The 17,688-nt window shown below is 50.1% G+C and overlaps 1 protein-coding gene across 3 annotated transcripts; it reads left to right on the top strand.

Moving 5' to 3' along the window:
- The first annotated feature begins 400 nt into the window (after positions 1–400).
- ABCC10 (ATP binding cassette subfamily C member 10) lies at positions 401–17,518 on the top strand. Of its 3 annotated transcripts, XR_010429056.1 has the most exons (23): positions 438–571; positions 1,187–1,383; positions 2,293–3,661; positions 4,911–5,138; positions 5,349–5,505; positions 6,199–6,338; positions 6,798–6,877; positions 7,026–7,197; positions 8,217–8,315; positions 8,550–8,739; positions 9,096–9,173; positions 9,551–9,742; positions 10,162–10,297; positions 10,688–10,883; positions 11,613–11,956; positions 12,116–12,285; positions 12,581–12,741; positions 13,154–13,407; positions 13,726–13,871; positions 14,351–14,439; positions 14,637–14,749; positions 16,761–16,999; positions 17,308–17,518. XR_010429056.1 is itself a non-coding variant. In XM_064648531.1 (22 exons), exons 2-22 carry the CDS (start codon positions 1,223–1,225, stop codon positions 16,894–16,896), a joined length of 4,611 nt encoding a protein of 1,536 aa, XP_064504601.1. In that variant the 5' UTR covers positions 401–571; positions 1,187–1,222; the 3' UTR covers positions 16,897–17,274. The 3 variants fall into 3 exon arrangements, 2 of the variants coding, with proteins under 2 accessions (XP_064504601.1, XP_064504600.1); XM_064648531.1 differs by lacking the exon at positions 17,308–17,518 and having other exon boundaries at positions 401–571; positions 16,761–17,274; XM_064648530.1 differs by lacking the exons at positions 8,217–8,315; positions 17,308–17,518 and having other exon boundaries at positions 16,761–17,274.
- The last annotated feature ends 170 nt before the right edge of the window (positions 17,519–17,688 follow it).

Below are 17,688 nucleotides of genomic sequence, written 5' to 3'. Positions count from 1 at the left end.
CTGAAATGTGCCTCTGGTGTCTGTTGGTGTAAAAACTAAATATGATAGGAAAAGGAGGGGCGGGATAAGATCACCAGGAGGGAACTAGGGGAATTTTGTGAGAAATCACTTTTTTTTTTTTTTTTATGACTGGGGACTGATTTTTAGTTTGAGGTTTGGCGGTTTTTTAACCAGAAGAACGAGGTGTGCACGTTGAATTCGTTTGCTTCTCCTCCTTATCTCGGCCTCCCGCTCCTGACCGAATCCCTGCCCGGCGCCCGCCCCGGCTGCGGCGCGTCCTCCGGGCCCGCAGGGGGCGCGCGGGGCGGGCGCGGCGCTGAGCCCAGGTACGGCGGGGCCGGGCCGGGCCGAGCCGGGCTGCGGGGGGTGCGGGAGGAGCCGGGGGTCCCGCCCGCCCCGGGCACGTGGCGGCCACTCCGCCTGCCCCCTGGCCCGGAGAGCCGGTTCCCGGGGTGGCTCTGGCCCAGGGCTGTGCCGGGGGGGCCGGCGGGGCGGGGCCGCGTTCCCCGGCCCTGGTGCCGCAGTGCCCCCCGTGCCCAGCCCGGGGCGGTCAGCCGGGCTCGGGCTGGAGGTGAGACGGGCTGGGGCGAGCAGAAATCATTGTAAAGCCGAGCCTGCCCAGGTGTGCCTCGGTCCGCGGGGCGGCACTCAAGGAGGACTGGTTACCTAGTCCGGTGTCGCTTGGAGGTACCGCCTGCTTTTCAGGATGGACATCTGCAGCCTCTCCTGCCATGCGGAGGGTGTTTAATGTTACACGCTGCCTTAAGGAGTACCGGTGTGGGAAGTGTTGAGAACGTGGAGATATACTGGATAGGTTATTGTTTAAGCAGCTCAGAGTATTTTTGAGACTGATCAATAGAAAGGCAAATACTTCCTTATACTAGTTTCAGAGGATAAACCTGCCACGGGGGAAAAAAATCAGCCTGAAAATAAGCAGAAAACTTCCAATTCACAGAGCATTGAGGTCCCAGGGTGACTTAGGGGAATGATTAATGTAATTTATTTTAAACTGAAGCTTGATTGTTTTGTGAAGTAGATTATATGATAGCAAGTGCAGAATGGCAGGGCGTGGACTATGACCCAGGAAATTGCTTCTAGCTCTTTGTTAATTTCTTAGCACAGTCCTACTTGGGCTGGGGCTGTAGTTCTCCTCCTGTACCTCATGCTGTTTTTCTCTTTACCCTAGGACCTCCTGTCTCTCACGCTGAATTACCAGCAAAGGATGGAGAGCATCCTGGCTGGTTTGTGTGGGACCAGTCCAGAAGATCCACTCCCCGTGTGGGTTAATGGCAGCATTGGCCATTGCTTTAACCAGCTGACATTAAATGTGATCCCTCATGTGATCCTTGCAGTGGTCAGTGCCTGCTTCCTCGGCACTCCAAGGTATGACAACTGACTTGTCTAGCTCTTGATTATTATGTGGGACTGGAGGTGGGGTGGAAAGGATGAAAATTATACTTCCCTGTAATGTGCTGAATATGTATGTAGGGAAGGGCAAAATATTATGCTGATATATTTGTCAGCATCTGTCCTAATTCAGAATATGGTGTACAGAAAGGAATCCAGAAAGAACAGAGGGAATAGTAAGCGTAAAATCATAGAAAGTAATTAAAAATAATTGCAGTGAATGAGGATTGGGAAAACCAGGAGTATTCCAGGAGAGGATATAAATGCAATGTGGCATAGAAGATGTATATAAGGTAATAAGGGGTTCAGAGAAACCAAAAATTGCTTTGCTGTTTATCCTCTTCTGAAATTTTTAAACAGTGTTCAGTGATATTGAAAGGCCACAAATGATAATGAACCAAGTGATAATGAAATGTTTTGTTGGGCAGCAGGTTATAGACTTTCGTACACAGCACCACTGAAACCAACAGTGATAAAAATAATGGTTTTAGACAAAATATCACACAGGAAAGGAAATCAAAAATGTGACACAGAGAATTTGATCATCCAGGATTTGTATTGAAGAGGTTAAATATACTTCTTTGGTGTTAATTCTTAAGGATTGGAGCCTGATTTGACCACAAAATATCACAGTTTGCAAAGAAATTTCTCTAGAGAAAGGCTATTCTTTGATAGCATCTGAATCTCTGGTATTGATCAGAGTCTGGGCTATATTGACCTAATGCAGTTTAGCAATGCTTACAGTCAGAAAAAGTTACAAATCCAGGAGGTTAAGTAAGAGTGAATACATAAACAAGGGAAAGAGGAAAGGAAGAAAAGATAATATAGACTAAGAGGTGGTGGAATTTCAACTGTAATTTTTTTCACTGCTCTTTCTTCCTCAAGGTCTGGCTCTGGTGTGCCTTGCAGGTCAGGCTGGGGATGCAGAATCGCCACGTCCTTCTTACTTGCTGGCCTGTTCCTTGCTGATACCATCCCAGCCACCATTTCCCAGCAGGAGCTGGGCCCTGTGTACCTGGAAGTGCTGGCCAATGGCACTGCTGCCCTGACATGGCTTGTGCATGGTCTCGCTCTTCTCATGCTCTGCAGGTCCACTCACGGCTTTACCAGGGGCCCTGTGGCCCTGGCTCTCCTCACTCTCTTACCCCTACCTTCTTTCATCATCACACTGGTGTGGTACTGCCAAAGTGGGACAGCTTGGTCCCCTTCCCATCCTGCTGCCTCCTCCAGGTTCGCCATTCTCTGTCTGCAGCTGGCGTCTCTGCTTGCCTATATGGTCAGCTGCCTCTTCCCCACCGCTGGCAGGCAAGACTTCCTCTCCATCAATAGCTCCTGGCAACAAGACCAGCTCACCTCAGAGCCAGGAATCCCAGTGCTTGATGAGCAGACAGTGGCAGAAGATGGTGAGAGCTGGCTCTCGCGCTTCTTTTACATTTGGATGAACCCTCTTATGAAGCGTGGTTATCAGGGGAAGCTGAACCGGCCACAGGATGTCTATGTGCTTCCTCGCCAGCTCCAGGCTGCCACGGTCTGTGATCGGTTTTACTTCTGCTGGCAGAAGAAGGCAGCTCTGCATCACGTAGAGGAGGAGACAGTGTCTCTTACCAGCCCAGTCCTTGCTGGAGGTGATGGGAGTAGCAATGCTCCGGACAGCTCCCGCTGTGCCCAGAAGGCCGTGCGACTCTTCTCAGTCCTTCATGCGGCCTTTGGGCTTCGTTTCTACTCCCTTGGACTTCTCAAGCTGGCTGGCAACCTGCTGGGTTTTTCAGGTCCTCTGCTTCTGAACTTGCTGGTGAACTTCATGGAGTCACGGCAGGAGCCCCTGAGCCATGGGGTGCTCTATGCCCTTGGGCTCTTTGCTGGCTCCTTCCTGAGCGCTCTCTTGGGGAACCAGTTCAGCTATGAGATGAACAAGGTGACACTGATGGTACGGGCTGCCCTTATCTCTGCCATCTACCGCAAGGCTCTGCGTGTCAGCAGCACCAGCCTCAGCCACTTCACTGTGGGGGAAATTGTCAACTTCATGAGCACGGACACCGATCGATTGGTCAACTTCTGCCTCAGTTTTCATGAGGTGTGGAGCCTGCCTTTCCAGTTTGCCATTGCCCTCTACCTCCTCTACCAGCAGGTGGGGGTAGCCTTTCTGGGAGGCTTGATCCTGTCACTGCTGCTTGTGCCCATCAACAAGATCTTAGCTAACTACATTATGATGAACAGCAAGGAGATGCTGAAACACAAGGACACACGGGTCAAGGTGAGGGGCAGTTATTGGCTCTCTGATTTTATTGCTGTATTTTTCCCTGTTTATCTCATAATGTTGGCTTTTTGGCCACTTGTCATGATCCAAGGCAAATTAATTGAATCACAGCTGTTGGGGAAAATGCCAGAAGGGGCACACACACACGCACATACACAGACACTTAGTGCAAAAGTGTTCCAGGGTGACACAGTTTCACTACCCATAAGACAGTGAACCTCTAATGCTTGTCTTTCCCCCTGGGCTAATTCAGGTTCCCTTGCAAGTTTCTTTTCTGTGTGTAGTAGTTAAGGTAGGACTCCCAATTGCTTCCTCTAGAGATGCTTCCGTACTATTGATCCAGTAACACCATGAATGGTTAAGTGGCTTGCAGTCTGGACAAAGGCAATGATTATAGATGTAATTTTATATCGCTCCAAGTTTGACACTCTTAAGTCAACTTTTCCACTGTTTTTCACATATTTGCAGTGCCACCTAACTTGTCAAGCATTTGATTACCACTTTTTAGCATTGTATCTCTGAGGGGACACTGGTTTCACTCACAATTTCTATCATGCTTTGGAAGCATAAAACGTTAAGTCAACTCGATGTCAGAACTGTTGGGAGCTTTAAAAATATTCATTTTCCCAACAGAAGGTGATCTAGTTGTATGTGATTATGCTGGACTTTCTCCAAATATTATAAGACTGGTTTTCTTGGTCAACTCTCTCGTTAGTTTTCTTTCATGTTGGGCACCAACACGTCACATTACTCTGAACATGTTGACCTGAGAGCAGAAATGAGAGGACTGCATCCTCCAGGGACACCAGAGTTGCTGGAAGTGAGCCAGCCAGGCTCTGGATACAGACTAGCTGTCAGGGCAGCACCAGGCCTGAGAGTCAGGTGTTGTTATCTCAAGATACTGTCAGGTCTATACAGGTAAATGGTATCCCATTTGGAGCCATTAATTCCACTTATCCCTTCACCTGTGTTGCACATCTTTCAGTTGGAAAGTGGTGTAATATTTTGCCTTTTCCTGAGTCGTACACAGCACGGGTGGCTGAAGAAGCTGGTGGAATGAGGGAGCACAAAGCTCCCAGTAGCTGCCACTTGAGTTTAAGTCTTTGTTAGCAATAAATGGTTCCTGGTATCTCTAGCCTGACCCTTAGCAGGAGACAATTGCACACCTGGCCACAGTCCAGGTGCCTGGTATTTGGTGCATAGGCAGGCACTGTTTGCTTGATGTGTTTTTTCTCACTGCCTGCAGCTAATGACAGAGTTCCTATCTGGCATTCGTGTCATCAAGTATTACGCCTGGGAGAAGCATTTTGGCACCAGGATAAATGCCTGCCGGGCTAAAGAGCTGCAGAAGTTACGGGCCATGAGTTACCTGGATGCAGTGTGCGTGTACCTGTGGGCAGCACTGCCTGTTGTTATCTCCATTGCCATCTTCGTCACCTATGCTCTTTTGGGTCACCAGCTCACTGCCACGAAGGTGCGTAATTGGTAGGGAGAGGTCCAAACTTGTCTTGTGCAGAGCACAGTCTACAGTGGGGCTGCAGTCCTGAGGCATCTTCTCTGGGAAATAAACCCAACTTGTGACTCCCCACGGCTCGGCAGGCTCTCCCTGGTGAAGCTGTAGGGAGGATACAAGATGCAAGGGTGGTACTGGTTCCAACTCATGGCTGTTTGCTTACCCATGCAGGTGTTCACAGCATTGGCCCTTGTTGGGATGCTCATTCTACCCCTCAACAGCTTACCATGGGTGTTGTATGGGACCTTGGAAGCCAAAGTTTCCCTGGATCGAATCCAACGTTTCCTTGAACTGATGGACCAGGACCTGGAAGCTTATTATGCCCTAGGTAATGGTGAAGGAAGCTGCCAGGCTTGGGACCCTAGACAGTGGACATTCAGAGCAGGGAGCTGAGGTGTGAGGCCCAGGGACAGTACTGGAGGCCAGCTGGCTGTCACCCTGTGATTCAAGATGTTGTCAGAGGCAGAGTGAATACACTTCATTTCTGTGGAAAACAGGAGACAAGGCTGTAACGTTCCACTTTACCAAGCATAAGCCACTGCTTGTCCCCACAGAGCCCTGCCATTAGTGTCCCAGGAGAAGCTGCTCTGTTATCTGACCAAAGCTCTTCTGGCACTGAAGCCATCAACGAACTTGGCTTAGCTGGGCAGAAAGGCTTGAGTGGCTGCCCCTCTCCTCAGCCATCTCAGCTCTCTTTCCTTCCTTCATTGCCTTTTGCCAGCTCCCTGCCATTCTTCAGCAACAATAAAATCAGGTTTATATCCTTACAGTGTCTCCTTGACAGCTATGTGTGTCTGGTGGGAGCTGGAGACAGGAGGGTTGGAGGAAGGGAGATGTAAGTTTAAGGGCAAGTCAACAGGCAAGAGTCTCATTCTGTGGTTGGGTCAGGGGCATCATAGCAGTGCCATGTCTGTGGTCTCATGCATTTGGGAACAAAGCTGATAGTATTTGTGATGCCAGGTGCCTTTAATTTTCTCGCCTTTTCGTAGCTGTGCAATGCTGTGCTGCTTTCCACTTGCAGATGGCCCTGCAGATACTGCTACTGCCATGGAGATGCGATGTGCGGCCTTCTCATGGGTGCCGGTTGAGGAGGAAAGCACCAGGCAGCCCTTATCCACAGGCACTCTACAACTGCACATTGAGGACTTGTCAGTGAGAAAGGTGAGCAAGGACACAGGAGATAACACGGAAGAATGACAGTAAAGAAGCCAAATAATGGAGCAGAGGTGACACATTTGCATGTTTTCCTCATCTTAGGAGCCGTGCATCAAAATCTCTTAGTCAAGAGGCACAGGACACATCTCAGAGCTGAAGGGTGCTAGAGGACATCCAGGCATGGCTTACAGACAAGATGAACCAGTTCCCTTTGCTTTCTACTATCACTGCAGAGGAGGATTGGACAGGGAACAGAGCAGGGCTCTAGAGTTAACACTTTTTGCAAATTTGTGTCCTGTCATATCAGGAATCTGATTTACTCAACAACTGTACCCAGCTCCACTGCTGAACCTGTGAGACAGTCCTAGCAGTCAGCTGCCTTACAAGCTACGTGTGGCTCAGGAAATCTGGACAAGCTACCTTGTATTAGCACATCAGGTTGCTTCTTTTCATTTCCCTTTGCAGGGGATGCTCCTAGGGGTTGTGGGGAAGGTCGGCTCTGGCAAAAGCTCTCTGCTTGCAGCCATCACTGGAGAGCTCACAAAGTAAGTACCCTAAAGACTTCTCCCTGCCTGGCCCTTCCATGCCACGGCAGGTGGGGACTGTCCGGTGCTATCCCTGTTTGTAGGCCATATTGATCTGCCAACAGTTTTCCTTTGTTGCCCTTTCCACCCATTTCTGGTGTACTTTCAGACAAGGTGGGCGAGTGTATATTTGTGACCTGGAGCAAGGATTTGGTCTGGCCACACAGGAGCCTTGGATACAGTTTACCACTATCCGTGAGAATATCCTTTTTGGGCGGGAATATGATGCCAGGCTGTATGAGGAGGTGGTGGAGGCCTGTGCCCTCTCCGAGGACTTGAATGTGAGTGCCTAAACTGTAAACCTGTCTGGGCCTTCTTGCAGCTTTTCCATCCAGCCTGAGCTTCAATGGGAGCGGTTCTCATTCTTTCAGATTATAGACTGTTTTTCCAATGTCCCAATCACACAGTGTTACTCTGATTACCAATCCCAGACCATTCCTGGTGTCCTCATAATTCTTTAAGGTATGAAGTCACTCTGGTAGCAATTTGGATGATTTCTTTTGCTGCTGAGCCAAAAGTTCTAGGTCCTTGAAAGCTCTTGATCCAAAAGTTGCCTGAGGACAGGAGTTGTTCTTGCAGAGCTGAAGATTTTTGTGTTTTTCAGGCATAACCTATCAGCGGCTTATTTTTTTTTTTTGGATCAGAAGCTTCTTTGGGATCTGGAAAGGGCTAAGTCTGTGGTACTCCTGTCAGTAATACACATATCCTAAATTTAAGGCTTATGGCTGTATTAGCCAGTAAACCTGACTGTGTATATGGTAGGAAGCTAGCCTTCTCCTCCCAGTTTATGAGCCAATGACTGATTTTCTCAAGTGCCAAGCACTGGCAGCTCCTGTTTGCTTTGGCAAGAGCTATGAATACTCAGTAAAGGCAAGATTTTTGAGATGTAGTAGAATATGCCTATGCTACCAAATCAAGAGGAAACTGTTTATAGCCACTGAAATGCTGTAATTTTTACTGCTAAACTGTTTGGAAGGACCCTGGCACGATTTTGATGCAGGCACAGCTCTTGCTGTCCTATAAAATTACCACATGTGATTGTCTCGGACCAGAAGTTGCTCTCAATGGGTAGTTCAGATGTGACCACTGTATTCTGGAGCAGAAGAGATTTTGGTTGCATAAATGCTAAGCTTGCCAGTTGTCTGTAGAATCAGTGTATAGACTGTTCCATTGTTTAACTGTTGGTAAGGTGTCACCCTTAGGAATTACTGCCAGAGACTGGAGAGGGACCCCTGTGTCCTGGTTTTGGGTCCCCAGCAGTTTCCTGTCCTTTCTAAATGGGTTTTCTTGAATGTTTCAGATTTTACCAGCAGGTGATCAGACAGAGGTGGGTGAACATGGTGTGACACTCAGTGGGGGACAGAAGGCTCGAGTAGCCCTTGCCAGAGCTGTTTATCAGGTAAATAACAAGGGAGTTACTGTGTGGCAGATCATGCCCAATGCCAAGTCAGATGTGAAGAGTCTGGAAGCACCCAGCTGTACAGGGAGCTCTGGCAGCATGTCTTAAAGCACATCATGCTAGCCTAAAGACGCTGGCAGGGTGCCACACGGATGCACTTGCACTTTTCTTTACAGCGCTGCCTGCTCCAGCAGGGCCAGGAGCTGTATCCTTGTTTTTTTGTCTCCCTCTCAGGAGAAAGAGCTTTACCTCCTTGATGATCCCCTAGCTGCTGTTGATGCAGATGTAGCCAACCATATTATGCAGAAATGCATTCTTGGAGTTCTCAAACACAAGACCAGGATCCTTTGTACCCACAGGACGGAGTTTTTGGAGAAGGCCGATGCCTTGTTGTTGATAGACAATGGCAGGATAATTAAGACAGGTACACTGTCTGTCTTCTCAGGCATTCATTTGTGCTAGTATCTAGGAATGGCTGGAGCAAAGGTGGACACAAGGGATTAGGATTAACTAGTGGAGAACCCAATGATAAAAAAACTTGAGGACACTGCATGTGGGCAGAGACAGAGTGGAAGAGAATGTGTAGATGCACAGATAAAACAGGACAACCCTAGGTGTGGGGAGCTGATAAGGCAGGAGGCCATAGCAGGTTGAATGGAGCAAGGATGCAGTTGCTGCATAATGGAAGGAATGTTATGAGAGAACAAAACTGGGTCAGCAGTGGGTAGCTGGCATCTGTTCCTCACAGATGCTGAAGCATTTGCATGTCTGTCTTTGCAGGCACACCAGCTGATATCCTGCCACTTGTTGAAGCCTTCCCCAAGTGCAAGGATATGGACAAGAAGCAGAAGGATAAAGGTCTGTTCCTGGCAAGCTTGAGGGTGGCTGGGCCAGCACAGCTCAGCTGACCCCCCAGACAGAACCTGTACCTGATGGCTGTTGGCCCTAGAGCAGAGCTCCCACCACCTTGCTCTGCTGTGGCAGTGCTGATCTGTGGGTAGTGTGTATACAGAGGGACAGGAGGCCCACATATATTAGTCTGGAGCAGTATTTGAACCTGTTGTTCTACTTGTAGTCCAGCTTTGGATGAAGAACTGCCAGCATTAGTGCAGCTGTCTTGAAAGAGGAGAGAGAAGTCTCCCTTATAGCCTAGACTTGCTCTCTTCACAGCAAGGAGCAGCTGCAGGAAGAACTTAACATCACACTGACCTTTGCTTTTGCCTCCATTCCCACAGCCCCCAATGAACAGGGACAAGAAGAGGCCATAGAGACAGAGAAAGAAGAATCAACCCAAACCAATAATCTCATTCCCAAGGAGGAAGAGAAGAAAGAAGGGGCAGTGGCTTTTCAGGTGTACAAGGCATATTGGCTAGCAGTGGGCACCTGGTTGGCGTTATCGATCCTCTTCTCACTGCTCCTGATGCAAGGTGAGGCAGTGGCCCAGCAGCACATTTCTTTTGACATTCCTGTCCTCTCATCTCATTCCCTGGTTCCATGGAGTCCAAGGGAAGGAAAGAGGCTGGGGGTTTAATCATTCTCCCTGGAGCAGGAAGACTCCTTTTCTCTTCTCCAAATTAAAGTAGTTCAAGGAGCTACTTTAGTAAGGAGAGGGCACATGTGGGAAGAGAATCTGGTGTCTGCTGCAGTTGCATTACCACACCTTTAGCAGTGCTCTGTTGCTGCTGCAGCTCAAGGCTGTTCCCTTGCTCCTGCTCTACTACTAACAGGGGAAGACTAGACTGGGCAATCCAAAAATTGTCCAGCAGCTTCTTCTCCATCTTTTCTGCTTCATATTTGCTGATTTAAAAGTTGAATTCCTTTTTATGTAGTCTGTCTTTCTCTGTAGCATCCAGAAATATCTCAGATTGGTGGCTGTCATACTGGATCTCCAGCATATCCCAGACAGCAAATACCTCTGTGATGATCTGTTCAGCTTCCCTGCCTTCCCCAGAGCTGCTTCTCTTCTCCGTTGCTGGGCTTGTGTAAGTGAATCTAGTCTGGAGGTGCCGAAGGAAGCTGGAAACACATCCATTTTGTCCTTAAGTGCATTTCCTGTGGAAGATCCTTATTAAGAGCAGGGATAGATAAGCTGAGCACCTCGCTGCAGGGGATGTGTGTGGCTGCTTTGACAAAGAGAATCAAAATCTCTGATGTGATGAGGTGCCCAAAGGGCTTCTGCCTGGAGCTGATGGAAGACACCTAGCTGCACAGTAATCAGAGTGTTTGTCCCAACATTCCAAAGGGATATCACAGGAGTATTGAAGTATCCTGATTTCTCTTTGAGTATGCTCCTGGGTTCGCATGCCCTGTCTGTGAGTTTACTTTCAGGGGGACCTTGGCAGATTCATAATCTTCCTCCTCCTTTGTTCTAGCTTCCCCATTCAAGCTCTGGACACTACCCCGGTCCCTTCCAATGGCTCAGTGGATGTGAATTTCTACCTGATAGTTTATGGGAGCATTGCAGGGGCCAACTCCCTCTTCACCATTCTTCGGGCGTTCCTCTTTGCTTATGGCACTCTCCGTGCCGCCACTGTCATTCACAACCGACTGCTCCAGAGGGCTCTAAAGGTAATGGGCAGAAAGTCCAGGGCAGGCTGAGGCTCCTGCAAGCTGACATTCTTCTCATATCTGGGAGTAAGGATGTGGGAGGTAGATTAGAATTTCTTCTGGTATTGGCTGGTAGGCCTATATCCAGAAAGAGCTGCACCACAGTCGGCACAAAGGGGTCAATGAGCTGGAGTTAAAAGTGTGCCCTGTTCATTCCATGGAGGGGTGTTTTATGGCTGCCACCTGCATTTGTTCACTCATTAGGTGTAGATATATAGCCAAGATAAGGACCAGTTGAGTCAAAGTAGTTTTTGCAGGATTGTAAACTCAGGTTCAGATGAGATTTGAAGGAGCCATTAAGCAAGATTTAGGGCTGATGCTGCATGTGCAAGTTAACTATGTTTTGGTTTTCCTTGGGTCCTCAGGGTAGGGTTAGAATTAGAGGCAAGAATTACCTCACTTGCTGCTGGTGGGCAAGTATGGCATCTGAGTGACTGCTGTCTGGGTAGCTATCTGACATTTGCTACAGAAGGGCTTCTTCCTTTTACCATGTGAACAGTGTGAGTTGTTTGACTGCTAGTGGATGTGGGCTTTGGAAGCTGACATTTCTGTTCCAGCTGAGGAAAGGAAGTGGGCTGTGGTGGCCATCCATTTGTGGCCTTATGTGCTCCCCTTGGTGCTGCTCTCCTGCACACTGTTCTGTGGCTGGATCTCACTGCAGCTCTTACTTTCTGGTTCCCTTGTTGCCAGGCCACAGTCACCTTCTTTGACACCACACCAACAGGCCAGATCCTGAACCGCTTCTCCTCAGACCTGAACTGTGTGGATGAGAGCCTGCCATTTGTCCTCAACATCTTCCTGGCCAACATGTACGGGTTCTTGGGCATACTAGTGATAATAACCTATGGCCTCCCTTGGATTGGTCTGGTCTTACTCCCTCTGGCTGTACTCTACTTCTCCATTCAGCGCTATTACCGACACACATCCCGGGAGCTCAAGCGCCTTTACAGTGTCACCCTGTCTCCCATCTACACTCACTTCTCAGAGACCCTCTCGGGACTGAGCAGCATCAGAGCCATGCGGGCAACACAGAGGTGAGTGGAAGGTGCAAGTGCCCAAAGAGACAGAGCTTTGGCTTTATAGGCCAGGGCCTTCCTGATGTGGAGCTGGTTATAGGGTGGCTGGAACACCCTTGGTCTGGGGCAACAGAAATGGAGGTTGAGCGATGCAAACCTCTGTTTTGTGCCTGACAGGTTTGAGTTGGAGAATCAGCTGCGCCTGGAGCAGAACCAGCGCTGCCTCTTTGCCAGCAACACAGCAATGGAGTGGCTGGACATCCGCTTACAGATGATTGGAGTTGCTGTGGTTACTGCTATTGCAGGAATTGCCATCATCCAGCACCAGAAGCAACTGGGAAATCCAGGTAGACTGCCAGGGATTGATCTGTGTCCACTCCTAAGCTGCAGCTTAGGAGTTCCACCTCTCCTAGCCCAGAGCTGCACATTTTCCTACACTGGGGTAAGAGCTCCTGCTCCCTGTCCCTCTGGAAGTCACCCACAATGTAGCTCTTCAGCTCCTGTCCCTGCTTCTGTCATCATCCTCAAGTGGGATCCCAGACTCCAGAGTCCTGACTTTTCCTTTGCGTTTTTTGTTCGGCCAACAAGATCCCAGCTTCTTCCTTGCCGGTAACATTCTTGCTTATGCTTTTGTCCTCACAGGACTTGTGGGCCTGGCACTCTCATATGCCCTTTCTGTCACAAACCTGCTCTCAGGCCTCATTTCCAGCTTTACTCACACAGAGATCATGATGGTGAGTGTGGAGCGGACAGAGGAATACACTACAGACATCCCCATGGAGCCCCGGGATAGATTGGTCCAGGTAAAAGCTCAAATGCGTTCTCAGGGACTGGCCCATCTTCTGGCTCTGTGCCCTGCACTTTTCCCCTGGGAAGATCGTAGGGTTCTGGTGAATGGGTGGAGGGCCCTCACCCACAGAAACCACCTTGATCATGCATCTTTTACCAGTACATCCCCTGGGAAGGATGAATCTCTGGCAGGAGTTGGTGAAGGCTGGAATAATGGGAAGGACTAGGGGAGCAGAACAGGTGCTAGATAGCTGTGAGAGAAACACAATCCCAGGAGTGGACTGGAGTTGGAACCGAGCTGTATGTTGGTTCTGCTCAGAAGCCAAGCAGCCATCTGAAGGGAGGGAGGGGGCTTGGCCTGTGGGGAGGTGGGGCTGAAGATGACAATCACTATCATACCCTTTCTCACCTGGATATCCCTCTTAGGTTGCTGCTGACTGGCCAAGCCAGGGGCTTTTGGAGTTCCAGGAAGTGGTCCTGGCCTACAGAACGGGCTTGCCTAATGCACTTGACGGTGTGAGCTTCACTGTTTATCCTGGAGAGAAGCTGGGGATCGTGGGTCGCACAGGATCTGGAAAATCCACCCTTTTCTTGGCCCTCTTCCGTATGGTGGAGCTGAAATCAGGCCGAATTCTCCTGGATGGTGTTGACAGCCAGCTGGTGGGCTTGGAGGAGCTGAGGTATGGAGGGCTGAGCAGAGTGAAGGGGAGCTGACAGGGCCTGGAGGCTGAGAGCTGTCAGTGGTTGGATGCCAAAGTGAAGAGTGAGGAGTAAAGGACTCACTGTCAAGGCACCCTCTTGTCTGACTGTGGCAGCTTCTTATGAGTTTCTCTGTTGTTTCTGAACAGCTGTGCTAAGGAAACCAGGCTGAATATATGACCCTTGTCTCTGTGCCTCTAAGATTTGTAGCAAGCTAAGACACCTCATGAAAAAAATAGTAGGCCTTTGCTTTTCTGCAGAACCTATCCTATGAGCCTTCAGCTCTCATTTGCTTGCAGATCTAGGCTGGCCATCATCCCCCAGGATCCATTTTTGTTCAGTGGCTCAATCCGAGAGAACCTGGACCCCCAGGGAAAATGGACAGATGCTGAGCTCCATGAAGTACTGGAGCAGTGCCACCTGCAGGATGCTGTTACTCAGATGGGTGAGTTGGAGCCCAGAGAGAAGCAGCTGGTGAGCACTGGTGCTGGGAGAGGAGAGAAGGCCTCAGCTCAGGGAGCTGAGGAAAAGGGGCCGGGTGGATGCTGTAGAGAGTGAGTTAGGTGAGGTCATGCTAGAAACCAGCGTGGGAATAGGTCGGTAGGACCCAGTGGCATTCTCTGAGATTTAGTGGCAAGGGACTAGCAGGTGATGGATTGGGTGGCAGAATGTTGGTGATGAGACCAGTTCTCAGTGGATGTTAGAGCAGTGCCTTAGAGGTAAGCCAGGCCTTAGTTCCAGGGAAGCATGGCATCTCTGTGCCAGATGTTGCTTGTCTAAGTGTAAAGGCTACTGTTCCCAAGGCCTAGGCCTGAGCGGGATTGGGATTTTTTGTGCTACTAGGAAAACCTTGGACTGGGGGTGCCATTTGGGACCCTGTGAACCCTGTGCAGGTGGGGTGACTGCTGATCTTGACCCCTGCAGGTGGGCTGGACAGCGAGCTGGGAAAGAGTCTGTCTGTGGGACAGAGGCAGTTGGTGTGTCTGGCAAGGGCCCTCCTAACACAGGCCAAGGTGAGTGTCTTGCCTCCATCGGAGTGAGGGGGAGGGTGCTGCTGATGGCTGTCTGGGGACAGCAGAGGAGAGCACTGCAGAGTTGGAGGTGTGATGGGAACAGACATCCTGTGCTAACTTCGCAGGCTGCCTCTAGGCAGGGATTGGGGTCTCTGCTGTGGTGCTTGGGACTTCCCTTCACTCTCTGTCCCTGGCAGGTGCTGTGCATCGATGAGGCCACAGCCAGTGTGGATCAGAAGACAGACCAGCTGCTGCAGCAGACCATCCGCCAGCGCTTCGCTGACAAAACTGTTTTGACGATTGCTCACAGGTATGGAGGAAGCAGCACTCTCCGCCTTAATTTGTCCTGCCACTCACAGGTAGAGGGGGCTGCACATGCCATGCCTGGGGCTCAAGCTGAGCAGGGAGGTCTCTGTGATAAGGTTTTTCAAGTGCAAAAGCTAGACTTTGCCTGTTGCCTTTTCTGCCGGATGTTGGGAATAACTGGACGTGAAAATGTTGTACCCAGAAATTGATGTTGGCAAAGGGCAAAATGCTGCATCATGTCACAGACTTCTCTTCCTGGGCACTGCCTCCTGGGATCCGTGGAGTGGATGAATCAGGCCTTGTGGTTCTGCCAAATTAGGGTGAAGAGTAATGGAGAAGTAATCTTACAGAAAGGAGCAGTGTGGAGACTGGCAAGGGTGGGGCAGGAAGCTGATGACTCCAGCTCAGTAGAGGGCACTGCAGGACAGCAAGCAGCAAAGGGCTGCAGCCAGCTCCTGGGTAGTTCTGTTTTCCAAAATCCTGAGTTTTGGTCCCAGCCTGCACCCGATTCCAGTAACAGACATTGCCTAGGCAGGACAGGACAACAGTGATTGCCCCACATCTGAGAGATTTAGTGTACGAGTGGTCAGTGGATGGTTGCAGCTGGAGGGAGGAGGGCAAAACATGAATACCGCAGAGAAGGGGTGGATCAGCATTAGACGGTGTTTTCTGCTCCTACTCTTGCCAAGTGGAGGAGAATTTGGAGGAGGATTATGAAATTGTGTGGAGGGTTTTTTCAAAGCACAGAGGTTACCACAAAAATAAAAATCAAATGAGCAGGTGGCAGGGGCTGGTGTCCTGCTGCACAGAAGTGGGAGTGATGGATGACAGGCAGGGTGGGCTGGGCCTGGCAAGTGAATCGAGTGGGTCTTGTTAAATACATCATGTAGGAGGGAGGCAGGAGGAGTGTGAAGGGAATGTGGTTCCTACACTAGGGATATTATACATAAATAGAACAGAAGCACAAGGGCACTGTGGGCTGAGGTGTGTGTTTGGGTTGGGTGTGGGGAGGCCACCTCTAATGGAGGAGTAATTAGAGAGGAGAACCAGCAGAGGAAGGAGTGGCAGAAGGCAAGGCAGCAAACCTGAGTTGAAGATAGCTCCAGCCCCTCTTCCACTGGATGAAGAGCAATAGGGGAGAGCAGTAAGGAGAGAGAGGTGATGATGGGGTTGTTCTGTACCCATTGTCCTTCCTTGCCATTCAGCTTTGGGTGAACTGTTAATTGGATTGGGGAAATCTAGGATGGGAAATGACTCTGTACTTGTCACTTGCCCCTCCAAGTCACTTCCAGTGCTGCAGCCTGCACTCTCTTGGGATGAATGTGTAACCAGAGTCCTGAACTCCATAATGCTTTCTGCCTGCTCAAATCCTGTGCAGTGTCTTCCTTGTGACATGCAGCTTTATAGGGCTGTAGTTCCACACTGAACAGTGCACGACTGTGCAGAGGGATTCTTGCTGCCCTGTCTTCCCCACACAGGGCCAGAGGTTGCTGCCCTGCTAGCAGTCTGGGCAGAACTGGGCACATATGTGTGCAGTGGGTCCTGTGGTTGGCAGTCTGGCAACCACAAATCCACTGATGGTGGTGGCATAAGCAAAGATGCCAGTCTGCTAGGGAATGACAGCTGATGCGCACGTGCATTTCCGCCGCCCTCAGGAGGTGGCAGGTGAGGAAATGTAGGGGCAAACGGAAGCAACTCACTAACCCCTGTGGGACTGGAGACATTTTGTGCAACCCCAGAATCAGGCATGCAGAACTTCCCTCTGCGTTCCTGGTGCCCTGCCGTGCCCAACAGCTGGAAGGTATCACCATGGTCTGCTGAGAGGTAATGCATTTCAGCAGTGCGCAGGGGCTCTCTGGGGAGCTGAACTGCACTGTGACCTTGAGTGCAGAGGGAGATCCTCCACAGATCCTACTGTTGGGCATGACTTGGGCCACCCTTAACAGCAGGGGAAGCAGTATCCAGAGTTTCTCCTCAGATCCACCAACATATGTCCTGGCATTTGTTGTCCACAGGCTGAACACCATCTTGGACTCGGACCGTGTGCTGGTGATGCAAGCTGGGAGAGTGGCAGAGTTGGATTCACCCACTCGCTTAAGCCAGAAAGATGGCTCCTTGTTCCAGCACCTCCTGCACAGCAGGCAGCAATGACCTCCCTCCTGGGCTGCGCCCAGGCAGCCCTTCCAGCTCAGTGCCTGGCTTTCCTTTCAGCTCAGCTGCCAGCCCTGTCCCTGCAGGGACAGGAGCTGCTGAGGTGAGAGAAGGGCTTATTCCTGCCTGCAGATAGCGATTATTTGTCCTCAGGGACAGGAGCATGGCGCTGTGGCCTTTCTTTTAATAGGGAACATGCTACCTAGTGTTTAGAGTCATGCAAGCCTGGATGGTGGGATACTGCTCCCCTCTAAGGCTCCCCTTTGACATTACAGAGGGATTTTCTACTGATTGAAGAATCAGTAACTAACTCCTAGTTTGAGACTTAGTCTCACATATGCAATGTAAAATAAAGTGGAAACCTCCTTGTGAAGCTCAGTTATTCAGGTCCTTGTCCCTTTTCCTCCCCAGACACGTACCTCCTCATGAGATACAGGAGTGGTGCCCACTCTGCACGAAGACAACCCTACCTGCTCCCTTCTAGTTTCTGAAGGCACTGACCTTTCCAAGCCCAGAAGGTTGCACCCAGAGACCTTGCTGCTTTCGTCCAGTTTACAGTGGAGAAGGCCTTCCCCTGAAAGGCCAGAATGCAATTACATTAAAGGCCTTTAAGGCTAGTTTATTTCAAGACCACTTCTTTAAGGGAAACTCTCTGTCCTTCCTGCCCTGCCCTCAGCTGCACAAACCCACAGCTGTTTTCAGTTTTAGGATCTTGCTCTTCCCATTAGCACCCTTGGACTCAGTCTTAGGTTTTCCCCTTCTTCCCAACACTCATGGCAATGTCTAGGCTGT

The sequence above is a fragment of the Pseudopipra pipra genome, chromosome 3, assembly GCF_036250125.1.
Source record: "Pseudopipra pipra isolate bDixPip1 chromosome 3, bDixPip1.hap1, whole genome shotgun sequence".
In the NCBI taxonomy this organism is placed as follows: domain Eukaryota; kingdom Metazoa; phylum Chordata; class Aves; order Passeriformes; family Pipridae; genus Pseudopipra; species Pseudopipra pipra.
This window is presented reverse-complemented; position numbering and strand designations above follow the sequence as displayed.

Coding starts and splice junctions, on each gene's coding strand:
- ABCC10 (XM_064648531.1), top strand. CDS start 1,223: ATGGAGAGCATCCTGGCTGGTTTGTGTGGGACCAGTCCAGAAGATCCA. Junction 5,139..5,348: donor ACCAGCTCACTGCCACGAAG/GTGCGTAATTGG, acceptor TTACCCATGCAG/GTGTTCACAGCATTGGCCCT. Junction 12,286..12,580: donor GAAGCAACTGGGAAATCCAG/GTAGACTGCCAG, acceptor TTGTCCTCACAG/GACTTGTGGGCCTGGCACTC.